Here is a 22,201-nt window from a genome sequence, read left to right as displayed (position 1 = left end):
TTTTGAGTTTTTCGGCTAATTCATTTAAATGACTTTCACCAAGTGAAATCATTTAAATGAATTAGCCAAAGAAATTAAAATTACAGGTATTTTTAAGTTCAACTAGGCTTGCAATGAATTGTGACCAGAAAGAATGTAATTTGTGTTTATTTGTGAGTATTGCTCTTACTATAATAGGTAATAGTTTGCAGTATAAACTTTTCAAGTTTTCATTAGTATGTATACCTTAATATATTTAAGATGACTGTGGAAAGTTCTTTTATTGTAATATCTTATAGACATCTGTTTTTACTTTTTGCATACACCTCATTTTTACTTTTGCATTCCCATTTTCTTTTGTCAGATTGAAAAATGCCTTTTATTTTCACCAATTTTAGCAGCTGAATTGCAGTTTAAAGTTCTAGAATTAACATTTAATCCACCTATTCGTAACCTCGACAGTTGTTTTTGGGCTTTATTTTGCGGTGGTGTTGTTAATTCATTAAAGAGTCTAGGAGCAACAACTACCCTACAAAAATATTTATTCAAAAAACCACAGTTTTGCAATTACAGTTAATTTTGTGAACATGATTAGGTATATTCTTAATCAATTTTATTTCTTATTCTTTCACTTGAAATTTAATCTTAACATCTACCTAGACCTTTCTATATACTATATAAACCTTTACCATTCTGTATAGGACCAGGTGCAATTTAAGTACAAAGAATTTAACTTGATTCTACTACTTTTTTATTCTTAATTCTAAATTAATTTTTGTAAAATTGAGTTACAACTAGGGTTGTTAATGGGTTGGGTCCCAGACCCAGACTCGATATTATTGACACAAAACCCGCCAGACCCAGATTCGTTAGACCCATTAACAAAACGGATTATACAGGCATACCCGACCCGTTTGGTTAACGAGTCTAATGCGTCTGGCATTTTTTGGGTCTGTAATAACAAAACCCAGACCCGAATCAAACGGATTGGGTCTGCGTCTAGAACCGATCCTATAACAGCCCTAGTTGTAACGCCTTTATCACAGAAAGAAACACGCAAAGTATTTGCAAACTAATATTCAAATACAAAATTATTAAATATGTAAAAACACCAAGCATTTACTTATTATTATTATTTAATTTTATTTAACACCCAATGTAACTTACAAGGTAAAAAGAAAAAAAAGAAAGTTATTTCCGGTGATTTTTACTTCAGAATTTTTTCTTCAAGAACATCTTTGAAAATTCCTCTTTGCTCTTTTGCATTCCAGCACTCTATTTATATTTCAATGTTTGTTCAACATCGGAGGGAATTTAACTTTTGGAAGGTGCAATTTTTACCTTCTTTTTATTTCAAATCAAATTTTTAAAATCTAACAACTGAAAACGGCATAGTTCCTGGACATTATAAACAAACGAATATTGAAACAAAGGGCGTTCCAGCTTTGAACAGATAATGTCTGCAGTTGATCTATTGTTCAGAAGACGAAGGAACAAGTTTAATTTATTTTGTCTAATACTTTCCGAAATCTCCTGGATTCCTTATAGAGAACCTGCATAGTTCCTACTGTGTTTTGAAACATTCAAAAACGTCTTTAGCGTACTCCTTTCAATAATATCTAGCTTTTTCAAGCAGAATTATTTCCACATAGCTCCATACCATAAGTTAAAGTTGGGACTGCCAATGATTTATATATATAGGAAATAGAATTTGGCTGGGCAAACCGGATTCCAGATTGAATAAGAGTTTAAACGACAGCTCTAAAGTTTGAGATTTTTTCATCAATATTTGTATGACTGAGTGAAGCAAAAATTGAATGTTCAGTATCCCATGTGAATCCCAAACGTCTAAGTTTATTATGAAGATTTATGTTATTAGCAGAAATCGTTATTGTATTGGTTTGTATTTGTCCTTTACCTGAAATCAAGAACTCAGTTTTTTCGGCGTTTAGTTTAATACAAATAATGTTACAGTAAATGTTACATGTTTTTATAAGCTTGTTGAGACCAGAGAGGGTAGAGCTTAAAAGTATGATATCATCCACATGCGCTACCACACCAGTAAAGTTACCGTATATAGATGTGCCGACAATACCTTGATTTTTAATATTTTCGAGAAGACTTTCAGTGTAAAGGTGATAGAGGTGAGGCGAAAGAATCGATCCTTGTCTTACTCCTTGTTTAGAAGAAACGAGTTTGATTTACAACCTTGATATAACGTTGATATTACAACCTTGATTTACAACCGTTGTTATATAACGAAGAGAATAACTATAACTATGTTAACTATAAAGAGTGGTAGTTTTTTTATCGAAATATAATTTATCAAATAGGATACCCCAGTTAGCGCTATTAAAAGCTATTTCTTGTTTCGCTTATTAGAAATTCTGCATGTAACGTTGAACAGTTAGTATTAAATCCAAATTGAAGAGGGTGAGTATCTCTAAAACCCGGACAAATGATTGAAATTAGATATTTTAGAACTTTTTTAAAGATTGGTATAATGCTGATACCGCGATAGTTGATCAGGCTATCTAAAGATTTTTGTAAGATTTAACAAGGGGTACAATAATTTACAAACTCATTGTATATATCATGTTTAGCGTTGTTTTTTGTTTTTGTTTTTTTATTGTAAAATTGAAAAATCATTATTTGTTTTTAAATATCTTCAGAAATTTATAAATAAACACACTTTGCGAAATAAAAACTGCTTGCCAAACAAAGTTTTGTATTAAACCAGTGAGCACAAAATGTTTTTTTTAAACATCTATAAAACATATTAATGCGTTTTATTACGTGTTTTAAAAGTCACGAGAGTTATTGAACACCTTATCTATGTAGTAAAACTGTCTAACCTAATCTTGATTAAATACTCGTTTTTCATTTTAAGACTACATTAATAAATTATATTCTTTTTGATGATAACAATATTTAATTTTCTTTGTTAATCTTTTAAATACCCCGAGTAAACATTTAAATTTTATTTTTTTGATCAAACTTGTATCCTAGGAAAACGCAATGATTCATTAATTTAATTTGATTTTATAGGGCCTTCTCCATCAGGAAGAGGAGTGGGGGTGGGGGCAAAAGACACGTGCCCCTACTCCCTAGTTTTTTCTAAAGGGCTTTATATTTTAAAAAAATTATAATTTATAAAATTATAAAAATAAATTTATATTATATATATTATACATTTATATTAGGCTATTGTCATATCATATAATATTTATATCATTTTATATCAAAGCTGTATACGACTGTTTCTTGGTTACTTACTTTGTATGTTTTAGACTTTATTCTTACGATATTTCTTAAAGAATACAGTTGCTATTTATTATTGAAATAACAAAATTGAATTTAAAAATATAATAAAAATAGTGACAATTAAAAAATTAAAAGTACAATTGTTTGCTTTCTAAGAAGGTACCCTGTTGACTGAATTGCCTGAAACCGTTTTCTGTGAACGGAAGACCTAGAGACGTTTATTTCTTTAAAATAAACATTAGATTTGGAATGGCAGACATAATTGCGGTCTAAGGTCGTATTATATCTTGTTGTCTCAATTGATGCTGCATCAATAAGCTCATCAGGAGTAAGCTCTATTTTAGTTATTTTCTTTAATCAAAAAGCGTTTAACAAAATTTGTTTTTATTTAAATTTGTTATTGAGTTAATATGCCTCTATTAATAACAAAGTTGTTTTAGAAATATAACAAATACTTTATTATAAAAAAAAATAATTTTTAATAACGTAGTAGTTCACAATTACCTTTTTATTCTTCATAAGTTTTTCGCCAAATTTATCATCTGTTGAAGAGTCCAATTTGAAATCAACTGTTTCAAATCCAATTTTCACTACATATTGATTTACTACTATCCTGGCTTCCTTGAACTCTATGAATCTCTTTTTGTATTTGTTTTTTTATAGTTAGAAATCTGAGTCTCCTCTTTTCAGTTCTAGCTCTGTAAGATCATCATCTTTTTCCTCAATGAACATTTTCCTTTCTTCATCTGGCCTTTAAAGAGTTCTAGATCATTTTCAACTACTTCAAGATCATTATAAACACACAAGTTCAAATCCAAGACGTTTTTGTGGACACTCGATAGGATCATTAAGATGGTAAACAGCTCTTCTAGACTAATAGAGCAGTTGTACTTTCTATTTGCACCTTGAACTTGTTTTCATTCTAGAACATTCCAAGTTAAAAACAAATAAAAATTGATATTGTCAACACTTCTGCACTTTAGAATTAAAAATATTTAGCAAGTAAATCTATTAGAGAAATTTATTAACATTCTTAAGCGTATCTAATAAATCTTTCTGTATGATTTTAACAGCAATGCTTTTTTTATAACAATTATTATAAAAGCGTAATAAAAATACGGAAAAAATTGTTATATCCAAATTTTAAAAATACACATCTTGCAATTGCCGAATAGATAAATCATAACATTTGGGTATTTTCTTTTTCTATGGACCAAACCCCAAACATTTTAGGGTATAGTCTTTTTTTTTTTGTGACACCCTAGTGCAGAACACAATATCAATTTTTATTTGTTTTTAACATGAGGTGTTCAAAAACGAAAATAAAGAAATTCAATTGCTGAGCGTAAAACTTAACCTTCCTTTAATATGGTTGTTATGCAGGCATCACATGTATGAGGTGCACATGTCTCACTTCATGGACGTTCTTACAGGAAAAACAAAAGTTCCCCATAGAGCATTGTATTTAAAGTTAAAAAATAAAGTGGAACGAAGTTTGTACAGAAGTGAACAGCTTAAATAATATTGTAAAAATGAGTTGAGAACCTAGAAGTTGAACAGTGCTGCACGCTCTTGCAAAAGATGCCCTTACTTTCTGTTCTAAAGCTCTGCTCAAAAATACTTTTGAAAGAGATGATTAAAGGAACCTTAAAGTTGGTTAAAAAACCTTTGATTAAAAAATTAAAAGTGATTAAAAAGCCTTTGCAAGGTTTTTATTTTTTTATCTTGGTGGAAATGTAACTAGTTTTAAACTCCATCAACCTAGCGCTTGTCATTAGCACGTTTTATGGCAGACGGACTTTACCTCCTAATATAAGAAATGACAAAAAATGTTGTTAAAATAATGGCAGAAAAGGAAGAAAATGTGGTATAGAAAGGAAGTTTTTTACCGCCATTTTTTATGCACCATGGTTTTTAAAAAGCTCTCAGTCTTCAAAAGCACCCTAGAATGACCATGATGCATTGCGTGAGTGAAGACTTATAATACTAGATCAATATGATAACCAGCTAGGACAGTTTAGAGTACAAAACGACACTTTTGGTACCTAACTCCTCAGCTTGTTTTGTTAGCAATCGGAGATTGTGACGTTGTAGACAACAAAAAAATATAAATGATTAATAACCTACTTAAATTTCTTACGCTCCATATTGGGTATCCTCAGAATATTCCAGTTCTTGATTCCAAAACAACACTGTCTCTTCTAGTTGGTCCAGAGTCTTGTATCTTTTTGAAATTATTGGAATATCAAAATGCGAAGTTTACGGTGAAGTAAAATTTTGGGAGAATACTGAAAGTTTTTGTAATTTCTGTTTATTTTTTAAATATCTCTCTACTACTAACGCTGCGCTGAAAGAAACATTAAGCTTATGCAAGACTACATGAAGCCATCTACAAATGATGATCAGAGGCAAAATATAATGCTTGTTGCAAAAAATCACAGAAAAAAATTACAAGCAAAAGTGCCAAAAGATCAACTCACAAAAGCGTTTATTTTATAACTGTTGTCCATTGTGTTTAATTGAATAAAAAAAAAGTTTTTAACATTGTAATTCATTTTCTTTCTGTAAAGGTTGTGTGTTTTATTATTAATTGTGCAAAATAAATTTGTAAGTTGGGGTTTTTTATATTTATTGAAGGAAAATTGTCGCAGTAATATGAGCGTAAAACCGTAAAAAAAATATAAATCTCTCAGAATTTCTAATTAAACATCTAGCAAAGTTGCTAACTTTGAATCAAAATTTTTATATATTTGTTCTTTATAGACCAAATCACATAGTTTGGAGGGTAAAGTTTCTTAATTTTCAAATTTTCATCATTTTTTGGGACACCCTACTGTAGATGTTAGCTTTTAACAGTTGTTTTTCGATAAAATTTTCTAGCTAGGTTTTAAATCAATCACTGAAATAGCATAATTTGAAAATTCTTTTAACCGAATTATTTTAGCAGATTTTAAATAAACAATATCATTTTTTTATGGTTCTTATGCACAAAGTTTTAACAAGTATTATTGAATAAAAAAATTGAAATATTTTTGTTATTTATTCTTAAATGACCGAAGTTACATGGTGTCCGAACTTAGGAGATTTTACGGTAATTGTTTATAATGTTCGTCCATAAGAATTGGGTACTTCTATTTATCATAATGATAATTTTGATTTTATAGAATCAATAGCATTTTAATTATTTTTTATTGTTATATTTATTTTTCATTATTTATATTTTAGTTTTCTTCTTATATTTATACAGTTGACTCTCGATATCTCGACTACTCGAAATATCAAAATATATTTTGTTATTCAAAATCTTGAAAATTATTTTTCAATTTGTTTCTTTACTTTTAGACTAATGGATATCAAGAAGCTTTCTTGGTATCCTGAAACATAAGTTTTTGGAATTCGAAATTATTGTACGTAGTTTTAAGCGCCATTTCAGTAAAAGAAAAGTGATTCATTTAAAAAGAAAGTGAAAAAATCTATGTTTCATTGAACTAAAATTAATATCTGTGTTTGAAAGCTACTTTCTGTGTTGAAACAATCTGTGCTTTATTGAAAAACTATTTTTTATTCAAAAGCTTTCGAAATTTTCTTTATGGAGTCCAAACCTCTTTGAAAGTACAATTTTAAAATTGTGATATAAATCTCATTTTGTATTTTACATTTCATGTTTTATAAATTTATGTGGTTTATATTTAAAAACTATTTTCATAATCATTTTGTTTTTCAAGATTAAAATCACTTTTAATTTTCTAATTGTCTCTTTTTCTTAAAAAAATTTTTAAATTTAATTTTATCATTTAGTTTTAGTAAATTTATCTCACAGAACTTTGGAGAATTCAGTATTATATTAATGCCAATGTCCTGTTGGGTTTTGTGAGTTTTTTACTTTAATGATTCAGTTGATACCCATGATAAGCTCTTGTCAAAAAATACTCAAGGCACTGTGTATACTTTGAAGAAAAAAGTCATTTACCCTTAATTCTAATTTTATAGTATCAGGGTTTTGTGTTTGAGGGTGAAAAACAATTTGTTCTGTTTTATTGAATTTTATTGTTTTATTGATTCTGTTTTATTTGTTCTGGTTTAAAGAAATACGGATACTATTCAACCAACCGCACATTTGTTTCTTACATTATTATTTCATTTTGTCATTTACGTCATAAAAAAATTTGATGTTTTGTATTGGGTTTAATATATTTAGGAATATAATTGAACTTATAACATTGCAACTTAATTACGACATGTCACCATCTGAATGTCTCTGAATAAAGTTTTTGATTTCGTAATTCATTTTTTATAAAAGTAATCTTATTTATATGCTTATGAAAATGTAGTCCCTGTCATACATACGTCATACATAGCTGTCATACATAGCAGTCATACATAGCTGTTATACATAGCTGTCGTGCATAGCTGTCATGCATAGCTATCATGCATAGCTATCATGCATAGCTATCATGCATAGCTATCATGCATAGCTGTCATGCATAGCTGTCATGCATAGCTGTCATACATAGCTGTCATGTATAGCTGTCATGCATAGCCGGCAATTCTTCTGGTTAAATAGTTGTCTTTATTGTTACAATCGGTTGCTAGTCAGTAGCTAGCTATCCGCATGGCCAACTTGCTGTCTTAATTATTACGAATTATCGCTAGCTAGTCGTTAGCCGATTTCCCACAGGATATAATGCTTTTTCAAAGTTCACTTCAAAAATTGAATTCCTCAAAAAGTTTTATTTAAAAAAATGAAACTTTATGTTTTAGCCGTGCTGATATTTTTCAAAGGTTATGACTTTCATTTTTTTGTATGACTCTTTAATAGTCTCCTCCTCGAGTTATTGTAGACTCTTCTATTATTAAAACTGTTAAATATGTATATTTATATTTTTGTCATACCCCATTGAATTTAAAATTAAAACCGTTATCGCAATATTTTTTTTATTTTATAAAACTATCATAATTTCATTGGTCAGTCGCTTCCTACCGCCAAACCTTTAAAACACATATGTTCCTAACCGTTTTTATTTTCTTATTGTCCATTTAAAAAAATGGCGTCTTTTGACGCTAAGTATGAATTTAATGCACCTAAATATATTGATTTTCTCCAAGGAGATATTGATGAAGATGCTGATAAATGGTTTGGTATGTCCTATTTGATCTGATAACTGTAGGATATATATGCAGACATTACCCATTTGTTGCTAAAAATAAAGAATAATGACCATATGGGGAACTAAATGTTTTTCAAAACTGATTTGGTTATAAAATTGTCTTTAATGTTTTGCAAAATTAAAAAATGTTTCTACATTTTTGATTATTACTACAGTTTTACCTTAATTATAAATTTTAATTCTTGTTTAATAGATTATATATATTACTAAATGTGATCTATAAAAGTTATAACTTTTGCAGGATAAGTGTTTACTAAAATCTAAACAACTTTTTGCATATACTAGGTGATTGGTAGTTTATTGTTTCTGTAATTGTAAACATAATTAATGAGAAATGTCTTTAACATAAGGCTTGCAGGTTCCTTTCAAAGGCTGGCTTTTGTAAATTTGTGGTAAATAAAGATATGTAGTCGCTACTCGACTTTCTCTCTCACCCCCCCCTCCCCTGTTTTTATGATTGGTAATGAATGAGTTATACTGATTTAGAATCATTTAAAAACATAGGTCTGAAAACTTGAGGAAAGTACTCTAACTTGGTGTTAAATTTTAAAAATTTATACTATAAACAAATATATTTGCCATCTCTTTAAAAACATTTTAACACTGTTTTTATATAGAAATCAATCATTTAGAGTTTTTTTTTGTTTGTTTACCAGTTTTTATTGTTGTCAAAATAAAAGTTTAAATTAAATGCACATTTTTAGATGTACTTAAATCAACTGACAATAGGTATTGGTGCAAATAAATGAACATGGATTGGCACAAATAAATGTACATATGGGTTAGCATTAAGGTTAGGGTCAGAATTCAATCAGAAATTGATGCATTTTTCATTTTTTTTATTTGATTTTAACCGAGTATGAAAAAGATGGTAAATATTAGTGTTTTTAGTTTAATTTTTTTTAACTTTAACATTAAATTAGAGTATTTTCCTCAAGGTTTTCAGACCTTTTTTTATATGAATTTAAATCAGTATAATATTTTATTTTTTTAACATATATTTTGTCATAATCAATCATAAAATTTCAAACTATTTATGTATTTGAATTTGATAATAATATTTAATAACTCCATGGAATTTTGTTGTTATTTGCGTAACAAGCCTTCCCAGAAGATGCATGTGGTTTTTTGTTTAGTTTCTCCACGCATAAGTTTTTAATTTAGACAACTTGGTCATGGCTATTTGCAAGTTTTATTATATTAAGCGTTTGAATACTTTGTGGAAAAAACTAAGTTTCGAAAACAAAGGCTAACAAAAACAAAAAATAACAAAATACAAAATTAAAATAATTTCAAATAGAAAAAAAAAAATTGATAATTTAAATAATTTTTATACAGTTTTTATTTTCGTTTCTTTAGGGTGGTTGTTATTTTCAGCAATGAAATTGGATATGGCAAAGCAAAAAAAAACAAACTCAGTTACAAGTGAAAATTAAAAATTGTTTTTTTAAAGAGGAAAGCGAAAATATATTTTGCTATCTGTTTGTAAAATATATTTGTATAATTTTAATGTAACAAGTATATATGCAGTTGTGGTGCAATGGTAGCGCGCTCGCCTCATAAATAAGAATTCAATCCCCACCATGTCCCAATTCGATCCAAATTCGATCCCCACCATGTCCCTGGAAGTACCACGCTGAACTTGTTTCTCTGTGCAGCTGCTCATATTTGGTTTGTAATCATTTATCTTTTCTTATTTGTATATAAAAAATCTTTCTCTTGTATGTTTTTGAATGATACACATCTCTTCACATTCAGATTTCATATACCATTTAAGCTTCTTAGTGTATTTTTTAAGTACACACATATATACACGTATAGTTTTTAAGTTTCAATTATGCCATGTTGCTTACACATTTTTCACATAGCCATAATTGTTTAACATTACCTTTCTATTCCTGTACATATTTATTCCCAATCTTTTAGCATTTTGTAATTTTGAATACCTGATGATTTTTAACATGTGGCTCAGTTCTACCCGCCTCTTTCCTTTTTGTCTACTATGTTACTGGTGAAATATAACTAAACAATTGATAATAATGAATCTTTGCTTGAATTTTGTGCTTTTATACTGGACATCTGTCCAACACCTTTTTAGCTAACTCTTACTCTTAAATATAATCTTTTCTTTATAATCTTTATAACTCTTACTCTTAAATATAATCTTTTCTTTTTCTTTCCTGAGGCTCCTAGGGCTGTATGTGTTCCACTAAAGTAACTGGTTTTTAAGTCTGGCTGCGCATGGTAAATTTAATGTAACAGGTATATGTTTTTCTAAAAAAAATCTTTCAAAATACTAAATTTAATAAAAGCCACCCTGAAAAAAAAATATATAAAAAAAACAGTACACAAATTATTTAAATTATTAGTTTTATTCATTTTTTTCTATTAAAATTTATTTTAATTTCCTATTTTGTTAGTTTTGCTTTTGTTTTTTCTGCAAAATATTGAAACGTCTAATATAATAAAACTTTGTAAATGACCATGACCAAGTTGTTTAAATAAAAAAATTTTTTATGGACAAACAAGATGAAAAACTGCGCGTGTCTCCTAGGAAGGCTTGCACAATATTTTGCTTTATTTACAATATTTTATCTTAAGTACATATTCTACTACAAAAAATTAGGTGTCTGCTACATAATTTTTTTCAATGAAGTTTAGCATGAGCATAAAGAATGTATTTTTAAACCGGGCCCAGTAGATTTAAAAAAACCCTAACACACCTTCAATATCAATTTTATATCTGATCAACAACAAAGTTTTTCAGATAAGTAAATTCAATATTAACAATGATAACTACAAAAAAGAACAACACAAAAATGAAGTTTGACTAATCTTCAATTCATAAAATATGTTCATTGCTGTTCTTAAACTTAAGAACTATGTTCATGCGAAATTTTACGATACTTGATAAAATGTATTTTATCACATACTTGGGGTATGTGTTGTAAAATACATTTTGCAGCACATACGTCAATCTATGATAAAATACGTCAATCTATGATAAAATACGTTAATCTATGATAAAATATTTTGATTGCAAAATTGTTGTTGTAAATTAACTGACATGCACATACCTACTTGTCTACTGTAGCTATTTCAAAGAAATTTATTTTGTTTACAGATTTAAATATGGCTAGCATTAATGTATAGAACTTTAGAAGACAAAAAAAATTGAGGTCAATCAGCTTCTGAAGTTAAGCAGTTTTAAATTTATTGAAAATTGATGATATTTTGACATATTTTTGTAACTTTGTAGTAAAAATTGGATGTGTTATAGTAAAGAGTAAGAGAGTATTATTGGGTCATATTAATTTTTAAATAACTTTGAAGTTATTACATTTAGTTAGACATTTTCTACATTGCACAATGGTGGTGGGCAAAAGCAAAAAAAATACATTCTCAAAAACTTCATTATTATATACCATTTTATAGCTTAAACATTCAGCTTTTATAAAATGTAAATATTTTTGTATAATTATCATACATATGCTTCTAAGCTGTAGAATAAAAAGCTTTTTTTAATAAAAAAAAATTTTTCGAATATTTTTTTTGAATTTGAAAATATTTTTTATGTTACTAATAATCATAAAATATTTGTTAATTTTAAAACCTCTATTTTTATTGCATAATTTAATCAAATCGAGTATTATCTTTCAAATGAGCTATTACAACACTATTTTGCATGTAAGTTATGTCAAATAAAATGATTTCAGTTGACGGCGTATTTGAAGTGTTTTTTTCAGTTAAAATTTCACTTATATAATCAAATACTTTTATGGTCCAAGGTGTTTTGCTTTTGTTAAATATTTGCCTGCCAGGAATGGCGGTTTTGCAACCAATTTAGTTAGTACTCATTGTCATTAGTGGCACTTTCTGAATACAGGATCTTCCGAATTTCAACAAACGTAGTGTTTTGTTTAAACTAATTTAAAAAAAATTAATGTTAAACTGTACATTGTCAAGTCAGTCAGTGACTTCAGTCCTATACTATATATTTACAACAAAAGTAGGAAAAGATATATCAGAACAGAAATTAAAAAAGGTAGGAATAATGTACAAGTGTTGTTTAATTATTGTCATTATCATTCATTGTCTCGACATCGCTGCTGATTTGAATTTCATCATCATTATCATCTTCATTATCAGCAACCAATTTTCAACGTAACTCTGAATTTTCATACAGAAAAACCAGCATCTCTGCATGTTCTGGCGTTAATTGATTTCTTTTCTTTGTAATAACATTTCTGGCTGTTAAAAATACTCGCTCACTCTGACAAAAAAAAAGTTACAAAAAAATAAATATAACAAAAGAGTAAAACGAAAAAATTAACTAAATTGAGGAAACTAAAACTCTAAGAGAAAATAATTTTAAATTGCAATTTTTAATTAAGTTATTAATTCAATAAAGTTATTACTTTAGGCGAGTTTATTTTTATTATGGTTAATAAAATATGTGGTTGCTGAGCGATTATCCATAACAACCCAAAATTAAAACTAATATCACCATTAAAACCGCAGTCCTCAAATTAGTAAACAGTGCAAAAATGGTCTTTAAATCTTTTTTATATGAGGTTTTGTTAGTTTTGTCCAGTAAAAGTGAATTCTGGCTCATTGTGCAGTGATTTAACAACCTTAAAAAAATTGAATGCCATAATTTTTATATATGTATTACATAATTTATATATATATATTATATATATTTTATAATTTATATTTACATATTACATATATGACATAATTTGTTGGAAATGTCCAAGTTTTTTATACACCATTTTAAGATTTTTTCATAATTTATAGATCAGTCAGTAAAGTACCACATGAAAGGCTACTCAAATTGATTTTATTGACTTTTAAACAGTTTTATATTACGTTTTACATTTCTCTTGATCCAATTACTTTTAAAAAAAATTAAATGCTTTTTTTTTTTTAAGTTTTAATAATTAGAAAGGTCCAGAACTAAACTTTTTTACATAATAAGTTTTTTTTTTTAATAATTAATTAACCTCTTAGTTTCAAAATGCTTATATCTAACAACTATGTAAAAATATAAAAGAATCTATTTTTCCATTCAATTCATTATTTATATTTAATCAATATGTAAAATCATACAAAATGGATTTTTTTTCTAGTTTCTTACCTTAAAAAGCTTTAAATGTTTTTTTATTGTAATGTAGAAGTGTTATCTACTGAATTATAAATCCAATCTAACCACTTCTTCAGTGGCGGAAGTTGGTTCTCCTTGGACTATTTCTAAGACCTGAGAAAAGTCTTTTTTTTTTTCTTTTTTTTTTAATAAAGTTATTTAAACTACAACATTTCTTTAGTGGAAAATTATGAATTATTTTTCATTTAGATACAAGAGATGGTGACGAAGGAGGTATAGATATTGATATGGTCCCATATTACGAACAAAATATTGGTTTTAAAAATGCCACAAATGCAATTTCTGCTGCTTTAGCAGATAACATGAAAGAGATTCAACAAGTAAAAACTTATTCATTGATTACTAATGACAATGAGACCAGTAATAATGTTGAGATAGCAGAGAATGTAGCAAATAAGGAAAACATTGTTCCAGATGTTGTCATACCCAAAGAATGTGCTATCATAAACAAAGATAGTGTTAAATGTGATAATTCAAAAAAAGAGAATTTTTTAATGTTAAAAGTTGAACAACAAAACTTAAATAGTAGCAGTGTCGATGAAACTTTGGTCCAAAAATCAAATATTAGAACATCATGGAGTAGTCCAGATGTCACTAGAGAAGACATTAGAAAGGTGCAGCCTCCAAGATCAGTCAAGAAAAGGTAAATAAATAATTTGGGATTATATTATTTATTTATAGACTAGCAAAAATTTAGAACATTAAAATGATGATTAATAAAAATTTAGCTATTGCCATTAACATAATTTATATTAATTTATTTTTTATTGGGATTTAAAAAAACTAATTAAAACAAAACCAAAAAATATATGTTTAATATTTTAGCATTAATTATGATGTATCAAAGAAGAGAAAAACCGTGTCGACTACTGACCCTACTGTTAATAAGAAGTCTAGAGTTGAATCAAAACCTTTAATTATGCCAGAAACACCTTCATTTATCAGGTAAAGAATTAGGTATCAGATGAACAAGTATTTATAACATTAATATTTTTTATAGTTAAGCAAATTTACTACTTTATCAGTTAATATTATATAATATATTTATTATGTGTTATCAGGGGCTATTCTAGGAAAAAGAATTTGGGCAGCCTTACTCCCTGTTCCGGCAACTGCTGTAAGGAAATTTAGTAGAAACATTGCTGTATCTTGGCATTTTTTTGCAAAATAAAAAGCAACATTTGCTGTATTAAAAAAAAGCTCCTAAATTTCTGAGTTTGGATGGCGCCCAAGTGTTGCTTAAAGATGTTCAACACTGTTGAAAAGGGTCTAGAATAGCCCCTAGTTATATAATGTATGTACAAATATTACATATCATACAATGTATGTATATATATATGCACTGCATTACTTTATTATGCATGTAAACATAATATACCTTAAAAAATCAAATTGTATTTTAAGTTATTTAAAACATATGTTATTTGATTGTAGTAAGTGGCTGGAATCCTGACTTTTTACAAACCTGGCCCTGGCAAATTTAAAAGATTTAGCATGGGTTGGGGTCCTAAAAGGGCAAGAAAAAAATTTATAGCACTTTATACATTATAAATTTATGCATACATTTACTATTCATTAAATACTGCCATATTAATATATATATATATATATATATATATATATATATATATATATATATATATATATATATATATATATATATATATATACATATATATATATATATATATATATATATATATATATATATATATATATATATATATATATATATATATATATAAAAGCCTTGTTTTAAATATAAAAAAAAGCCTAACGCAATAGACTAATGTGAATTTGACATAAAAATCTCTTTATTTTTTAATTTTTTAAAGACAACTTTTTTAAATTACTGCAATAATATTAATTACCGCAAAACGAGTTAAATGTTGTTAAACTTCTTTTTTATTATTACTATAGGAAAATGTTTATTTTCTTTAATTTTTTTTAATATTAAATAATTAAATTTAATATTGCATTTTTAAAAAATGTTTGATATTAACAAATGTCGTAAAAAAAAAGTTTAACTTATGTTTTATGCAAATTTTTGATGCAGCTATTTATTTAAAATTTAATTTTGAGTAAAAAAAAAAAATGTTTAGGAAGGAAAACCGAAAAAACAATTGCGATAAAAATAAGCTAATTTTTTTTAAGAACAAATGAAATTTAAATATTGAACAATGTTTAGTAATATTTTTATAAATTTGACAAATAAGTTAAACCTAAACATTAACTTTAATTTTAATAAACTTAAATATGCTTTTTAAATCAAAATTAAATTATATATATTTTTAAATCTAAATTAAATTATATATATATTTTTTATCAGAATTAAATTATATATTTTCATTAAATTAGTTTTAAATTAAATCATGTTTTTTATCAGATTTAAATTATATTATTATGATCTTTGCTTCATGCAAGTATTAGCGTTTTTCAAGCGAAAAAATCAATCATTACAAAATAATGACAAAGTAAAAATAAATTTTTAATTTTATTTGAGTTTTTTTATATGAATGTCATTTAAACTTTTGTAACAAATATTTTTACATAAATGTCATTCAAAAGTTAATGTGATTTCTTTAAAATTACATTAACTTTTGAATGACATTTTGAATGACTTAAAATTAATTACTTCTTTTTGAATGACTTAAAATTAATTACTTCTTTTATCTTACCACTTAAAGAATAATTAAAAAATGTTAATTAAATAAAAAAAGTTAAAAAATGATAAAAAGTCTTAACCAAAGTTGCTTACTGCTTACGTAAAATCACTTAAGGGGTGCGTAAGTCGCTCTTCGCATAACACTTTAAAACAAGACCTCTCTCTATATATACCAGTCTCTTCCGTTTAGCCAGTGCTTTCGCGCCTTTTTGCACTCTCCTACAGGCTTGCCAAAAATAAGTTTTTTTTTAATCGCAATATAATTTTTTTGTTCATTAAATACTTTAATAAAAAATCGTGAAAATGCTTTCATAAATAAATTATTTTATTTAGAATTTAAATAACATTTGTTTCGCCATTTTTATTCTTATTATTTTCTTTCTGCTTTTTATCTTACTTATTTTGTTTAATATTTATATAAAACATTTTTTATTTATTTATTTGTATAGTTATTTTAACTAGAATTTAAATAAAGCATTTGTTTTGCTGGGTTTTTTTAAAATTATTTTATCTAGCATTTATTCAAAGCATTCTTTTCGTTGTTTTTGTTTTAATTTAAAAAAAAATTAATTTTTTGAATCCCACATGGCAACCTAAAAATGACCAACCCGCCGGTGCTTTTTTGTGTGCTTAAATGGAGAAAACTAATATATATATATATATATATATATATATATATATATATATATATATATATATATATATATATATATATATATATATATATATATATATATACATATTTATATATATATATACATATTTATATATATATATACATATATATATATATATATATATATATGTATATATATATATATATATATATATTCATATATATATATATACATATATATATATATATATATATATATATATATATATAGAAATTGTTGACCTCAAAAGTGTTTAAGGTCAACAATTTCTTGCCGACCTCATTTTTCCTAATTCCGAGGGTATATATATATATATATATATATATATATATATATATATATATATATATATATATATATATATATATATATATATATATATATTTATATATATATATATATATATATATATATATATATATATATATATAACACTTTCAACAAGGTTGCAAGCAACCCTTTTAAGTTATGAGTTACTAGAAAACAAAAGACAGCGTTAAAAATTATGGAACATTTAACTGATGACTTGAGATGAATGCAAGAGCAGAGAAAAACTCTCCTCAAACAAACATGGTGAGCCAAACGAATGGCTTATCTAAACAGCTTTTTACATGAGATTTTGGTTTTTGTGCTCTAGCTATCCATTTATTCATTAACTTTATTCATTCAATAGAGAATATAATAAACATGATGTATAAAAGTTCTTACTGTTTATCAAAAATATTTTATATTTTCTTACTGTAATAGAATGCTGGAATTTTTAAAATTTTTACAGCAATAAAATAATCTATAACAGAAGTCTTTATATTTCATATAATTTTTTTATTATGACAGCATTTAATTGTGTGTTGTGTTTTTTTATTTTGCTCTAATTGAGACAAATTTTTATAAAATTGTATAATTTGTTTAATAATTACAATTAATATATCAAATATACATTACACAATAACTTAGAGCGTAAAATTTCATATTACATATATGACTTTGAGCAAAATAATAATAAAAAACAAACAACTATAACCATCAAAAAAAAAAAGGTTTATGACAGAATATTATTTTTTTTTTTTTCATAATGACATTTTCATAAGTAACTGATTTTTTATTTAAAAAAACAATGGCACTTTTTTGTTGTTGTTGCAATAGCAGGGTGGCCACTAGTCATGGAAATCATGGAAATGTCATGGAATTTTATTTGGTCATGGAAAAAGTCATGAAATTCTAAAGTTTTTATTGAAAGTTATGGAAAATCAATGGAACTTTCTAAAATGATCTTTTTTTTTTCTACCTGTGATAATTTTGGGATATTTGTAAAGAAAAGTACTAATATTTCTAGTCCTTTTTGAAAAATCATTCTTTTCAGAAGATAGTTTAAATTTTAGAATTTATCAAAATGAGATATCAGTTAAATAATTAAAATACATTTAAAATTTTGTTTAAGTTGGTATCAATCAATCAATTATGGTCAGGTCAGGTCACCTTGCTACTGGTAACATGTAATCCAGTACAACCTGTTTCATAGGATTAACTTATAATATAGCTTTATAGTAAAGACTCTTGAGCCATGGTAAAGACAACTTACCTAGGAAAAGGAAAACTGATATAAACTCCCTAATTTAGTTCTGGATAAGGGTAAGAAGAATTCATAAACTATGGATTGTTATCCTTCCTAAATCACAATAAAAATAATCATTCCTGATCTCCAAAACAGATTAACAGCATGATAGGGATTCGATTTTTTCTTCTTAAAATAAAATATTTTATATTGTTGTCACAGAGCTTTAGGATCTCTTTAATGATTACAAGTTCATTTTAAAATGAGAATAAGTACATTATAATTTTATTAATATTTTTATATTTAATTTAAGAACTTTAATGAAAAAGGTTGCAGGCTTAATCCTTGAGATAAAGCTATTTGCATACAGAGCATATACCATTTATTGTTAAATAAATGTTACTTTAGTATGGCCCCAATGTGTGATTTTTACATTGCAACAAAATACAAGAAAATTGTCAATAAAAACACTTATTTTTTTTTGTTCTGTATTTTTTTTGGCAGTTTTGTTAGAAATATTTTCTGCCATTCTCTAAAGCCATGATTCAAAACCTCATTTTGGAATGAATGTTTGGGATCAAGTAAAATAAATTGTAATTAAAACACATTGAAAAAATCTTAATAAGAATGTGTTAATTGCAGTAAATAAATGTCAATAGTTAGTTGCAAAAGTAAAGGTTAATAATTTATGTGATTATGAATTTAATTCTTTATAGTTTAAAAGAAGTTGTGTATAAATATATTAAAGTTATTGTTTAGAGTAAAATTCGAATTAAGAATCTAAAAATGTCTAAGAAAAATGGCAGTTTAAATAGTGAGTGCCTAAAATATTATAGATTTTCAAATTAGATATCTACAGACAAAACTGTACTGAGTACTAGATGTTTGCATGTGTAGTTTTAGTTTGAGTAACATAAGAAATGGAGCTGTAATAAGTCATCGGTTGGGTAATAAACATCTGAGAACGACAGAAGAAACTAAAAGCGATGGTATTTTTTATGACAATCGCTTCCATTAGAAAAACTTTTTCATTTGAAGCACCTCCAAAGTTTCTGAAATTTATTGAATCGCCGAAAATACCGTGGACTTTAAAGGTTGTTGTGTCACACTATTCTCTTAGATTGTGTACTTGTTTAAGTGTGTTGTTTAAAGTTATGTTTACAGATAGCGAAATTGTTAAAGGTTTTTCATTGAGTAGAACAAAATGTCGCTATTTAACAAGCTTTAGAATATATCCTTATTTTAAAAATGCATTAATTAATGAAGTTATCACCATTTTTTGTTGTCTTCTATAATAAGTCTATGATTTGTATACTTCAAGAGGAACAGATGGATATGAAATAAAAAATCTCTCACGATTCACCTGCTAGAAGCAGGTGAATCATGAAAGAAAAAGTCTATATAAAAGAAAACTGTTGTGATGAGTTTCCATTGAAATAAAAGTATTGTAAAAACATTTTTCTGGTTTTAGAGTATATATGGCTTTCAGCCTACCACTTTCTATGTTAAAACTCTTTAACTTTTATGGCATTACATATGGCATGAACTATTATTATATTACATATGGCATGAACAAGTTTTACTTAAGTAAAGAAGATCCTAGAGATTGTTGAGAAACAGCATAAAAGGGGAAGGCTAAAGCTTGATGATCATGATCGTGTTGATCATAATTTCAACCCTGGTCATTTACTATTTGTTGATGTTATATGTTATTGGATAACATATAGTTATATGTTATTTGATAACATAATTATATGTTGTTTAATATGTGTATTTAATAATCATAGCTAAAATACCTAAACCTTTCAAGATTGAGGTAGCTTGTTTAAATTAACAAATAAAACCTGATAATGATTTTATTGAATTTAAGCTAATTATCAGTAAAATAATTAAGTCCCTGAATTTTCGAATTTCTCTGACTTGAATTTTACAAAGTGTCATCTATTTTTTTAGACTTTAGTTGTTTATTACCTATAATTAGAAAGTTAGCTGAGTTGAAACCAAAAAGATATTGTATAATATAATGTATTATATAGATAATAACTTATCAAATATAAAACATAAGGGTTTGATAAACATATTTATTATTATTTTAATTTTAACTTTGATTTAAATAGTTGCAATTCTGCTCATTTAACTTTTACTTAAGGTTAATAATTTTTTTAAACACTAAATATATAAAAGATTGAAACTAAAAAAAAGTTTTATTAAATTATTGTAATTGTTATTTTTATTATTATTAAACTCAAAAGGAATATGAAAGAAAAGTTTTTCTAAAAAAATTGTCTTTTTGTATTTTTTGTTTTCTTAATGAAAAATAAAATAGCAAACTAAAGATCAGTAGTTCATTTATTCAAAAGTTGAACTTGTGCAATTACTATTGTTATTGAGAATTTTTACTATTGTTTATTTATTACTAAAAACAGTTAACTCTTAATCGCCAACAAGCAAAAGTTTAGTAGCATTACTCTTAATGAATATTTTTAAATCATTCTATCTTTTGAAAAAACAAATTTTTCATACATTCCATTGTCTTTAAATTTAGTTAAGAAATTTAGTTAAGAAGTTCATTTTTTAAAATCTAACGTTCAGTTAGAAGCCAAATGACAATTTTAAGCGTTAAACAAGTTGCAACAAAAATACTTTTTAATTCGTTTTATTTTCCTAAAGAAAAAACAAACTAGCTAAAATTAACAGAAAATTAGTAATTTACCACTGCATTTGAAACCGAAAACATTGTAAAAAAAAAATGTAAAGTATAGAAAACAGGTATTATTATTTTCCGGATATTTCCGGAATTCCTGATATTTTTTTTACCTTTTAGTTTTCCGGATATCCAAAACATTTTCCATACATACAAGTTTAAGTATATATTTTTGTAATATATTTGTTTTTTAAGCTTTTTCATTCATTACTCATAGAAAAAATATATAAAATGTTTGAAAAAAAAGCAAAATTAAAGGAAAAATATATTCTGGATTTTAAAAATATGGCCTGGATAATTTATGAGAAAAGCAAAAGAAAAATAAATAATGATATATATTTTTAGGTTTTTTTTTTTTTGGAAGCCCATACTTCTGCAGTGGTACCAAAGCAGGTTTAAGTTCATCCCATGATAAAAATAATGACTTCACAATATTATTAACCACAGGTCTTTGTAGAACTTTTTTATGTATAATTGTGTAAGTTTAAATTTGCTTATACACATAACACATTTTTATATATTTATAGAAAACTTCGTGAACGTGGTACTAAAAAGGATTTACAAACTTCTGAGGCATTAAATATTCAAAAAATGAGAGAACTTCAAAAACAAACTAAAGCAAAAATTAGGCGGAATGATAAGCAACTTAAAAATGTACTTGGTGCCAGTTCATATCTTCCCAGTAGATCAACGTGCCCTGTTACAAAACCCAAAGAATTTCATTTTGCTACTGATGATAGAATTAAAGAGCACACTATGCAAACTAGATCAGACACTATATGTAAACCATTTGAAAGTCAATTAAGGCAGCATCCACCTTCACCAGTGAGTAATATTTGTACTGTAATTAAGTTAATTACAATACAGTTTTTTCATTATCATTGTCACATGTTACATGTCATTATTATTATCAATGTCGAGATATACTCATTGTCATCTTAAAAATTTCATTGTCTTTATTTTGTCATAATTATTATTCATAAATTTGTAATTTTTATGATTTATATTTGCAATTAATTTAATTTTTACAACTTGTTTAATTATAA

At 26.1% G+C, this 22,201-nt stretch overlaps 1 protein-coding gene across 1 annotated transcript in view; it reads left to right on the top strand.

Annotated features, from left to right (window-relative positions):
• Positions 1 to 8,210: 8,210 nt before the first annotated feature.
• Positions 8,211 to 22,201, top strand: part of LOC100199157 (targeting protein for Xklp2 homolog) — a 30,585-nt gene continuing 16,594 nt past the window's right edge. Inside the window, exons 1-4 of the mRNA XM_065820174.1 lie at positions 8,211 to 8,382; positions 13,768 to 14,221; positions 14,404 to 14,523; positions 21,683 to 21,980. Coding sequence (XP_065676246.1) covers positions 8,289 to 8,382; positions 13,768 to 14,221; positions 14,404 to 14,523; positions 21,683 to 21,980 — 966 coding nt within the window. The 5' untranslated portion in view covers positions 8,211 to 8,288. The remainder of the gene's footprint in view (positions 8,383 to 13,767; positions 14,222 to 14,403; positions 14,524 to 21,682; positions 21,981 to 22,201) is intronic.

Source organism: Hydra vulgaris, chromosome 15 (genome assembly GCF_038396675.1).
Source record: "Hydra vulgaris chromosome 15, alternate assembly HydraT2T_AEP".
NCBI lineage: Eukaryota > Metazoa > Cnidaria > Hydrozoa > Anthoathecata > Hydridae > Hydra > Hydra vulgaris.
The sequence above is the reverse complement of the archived record's forward strand: the minus strand, read 5'-3'. Positions and strand labels throughout refer to the sequence as shown.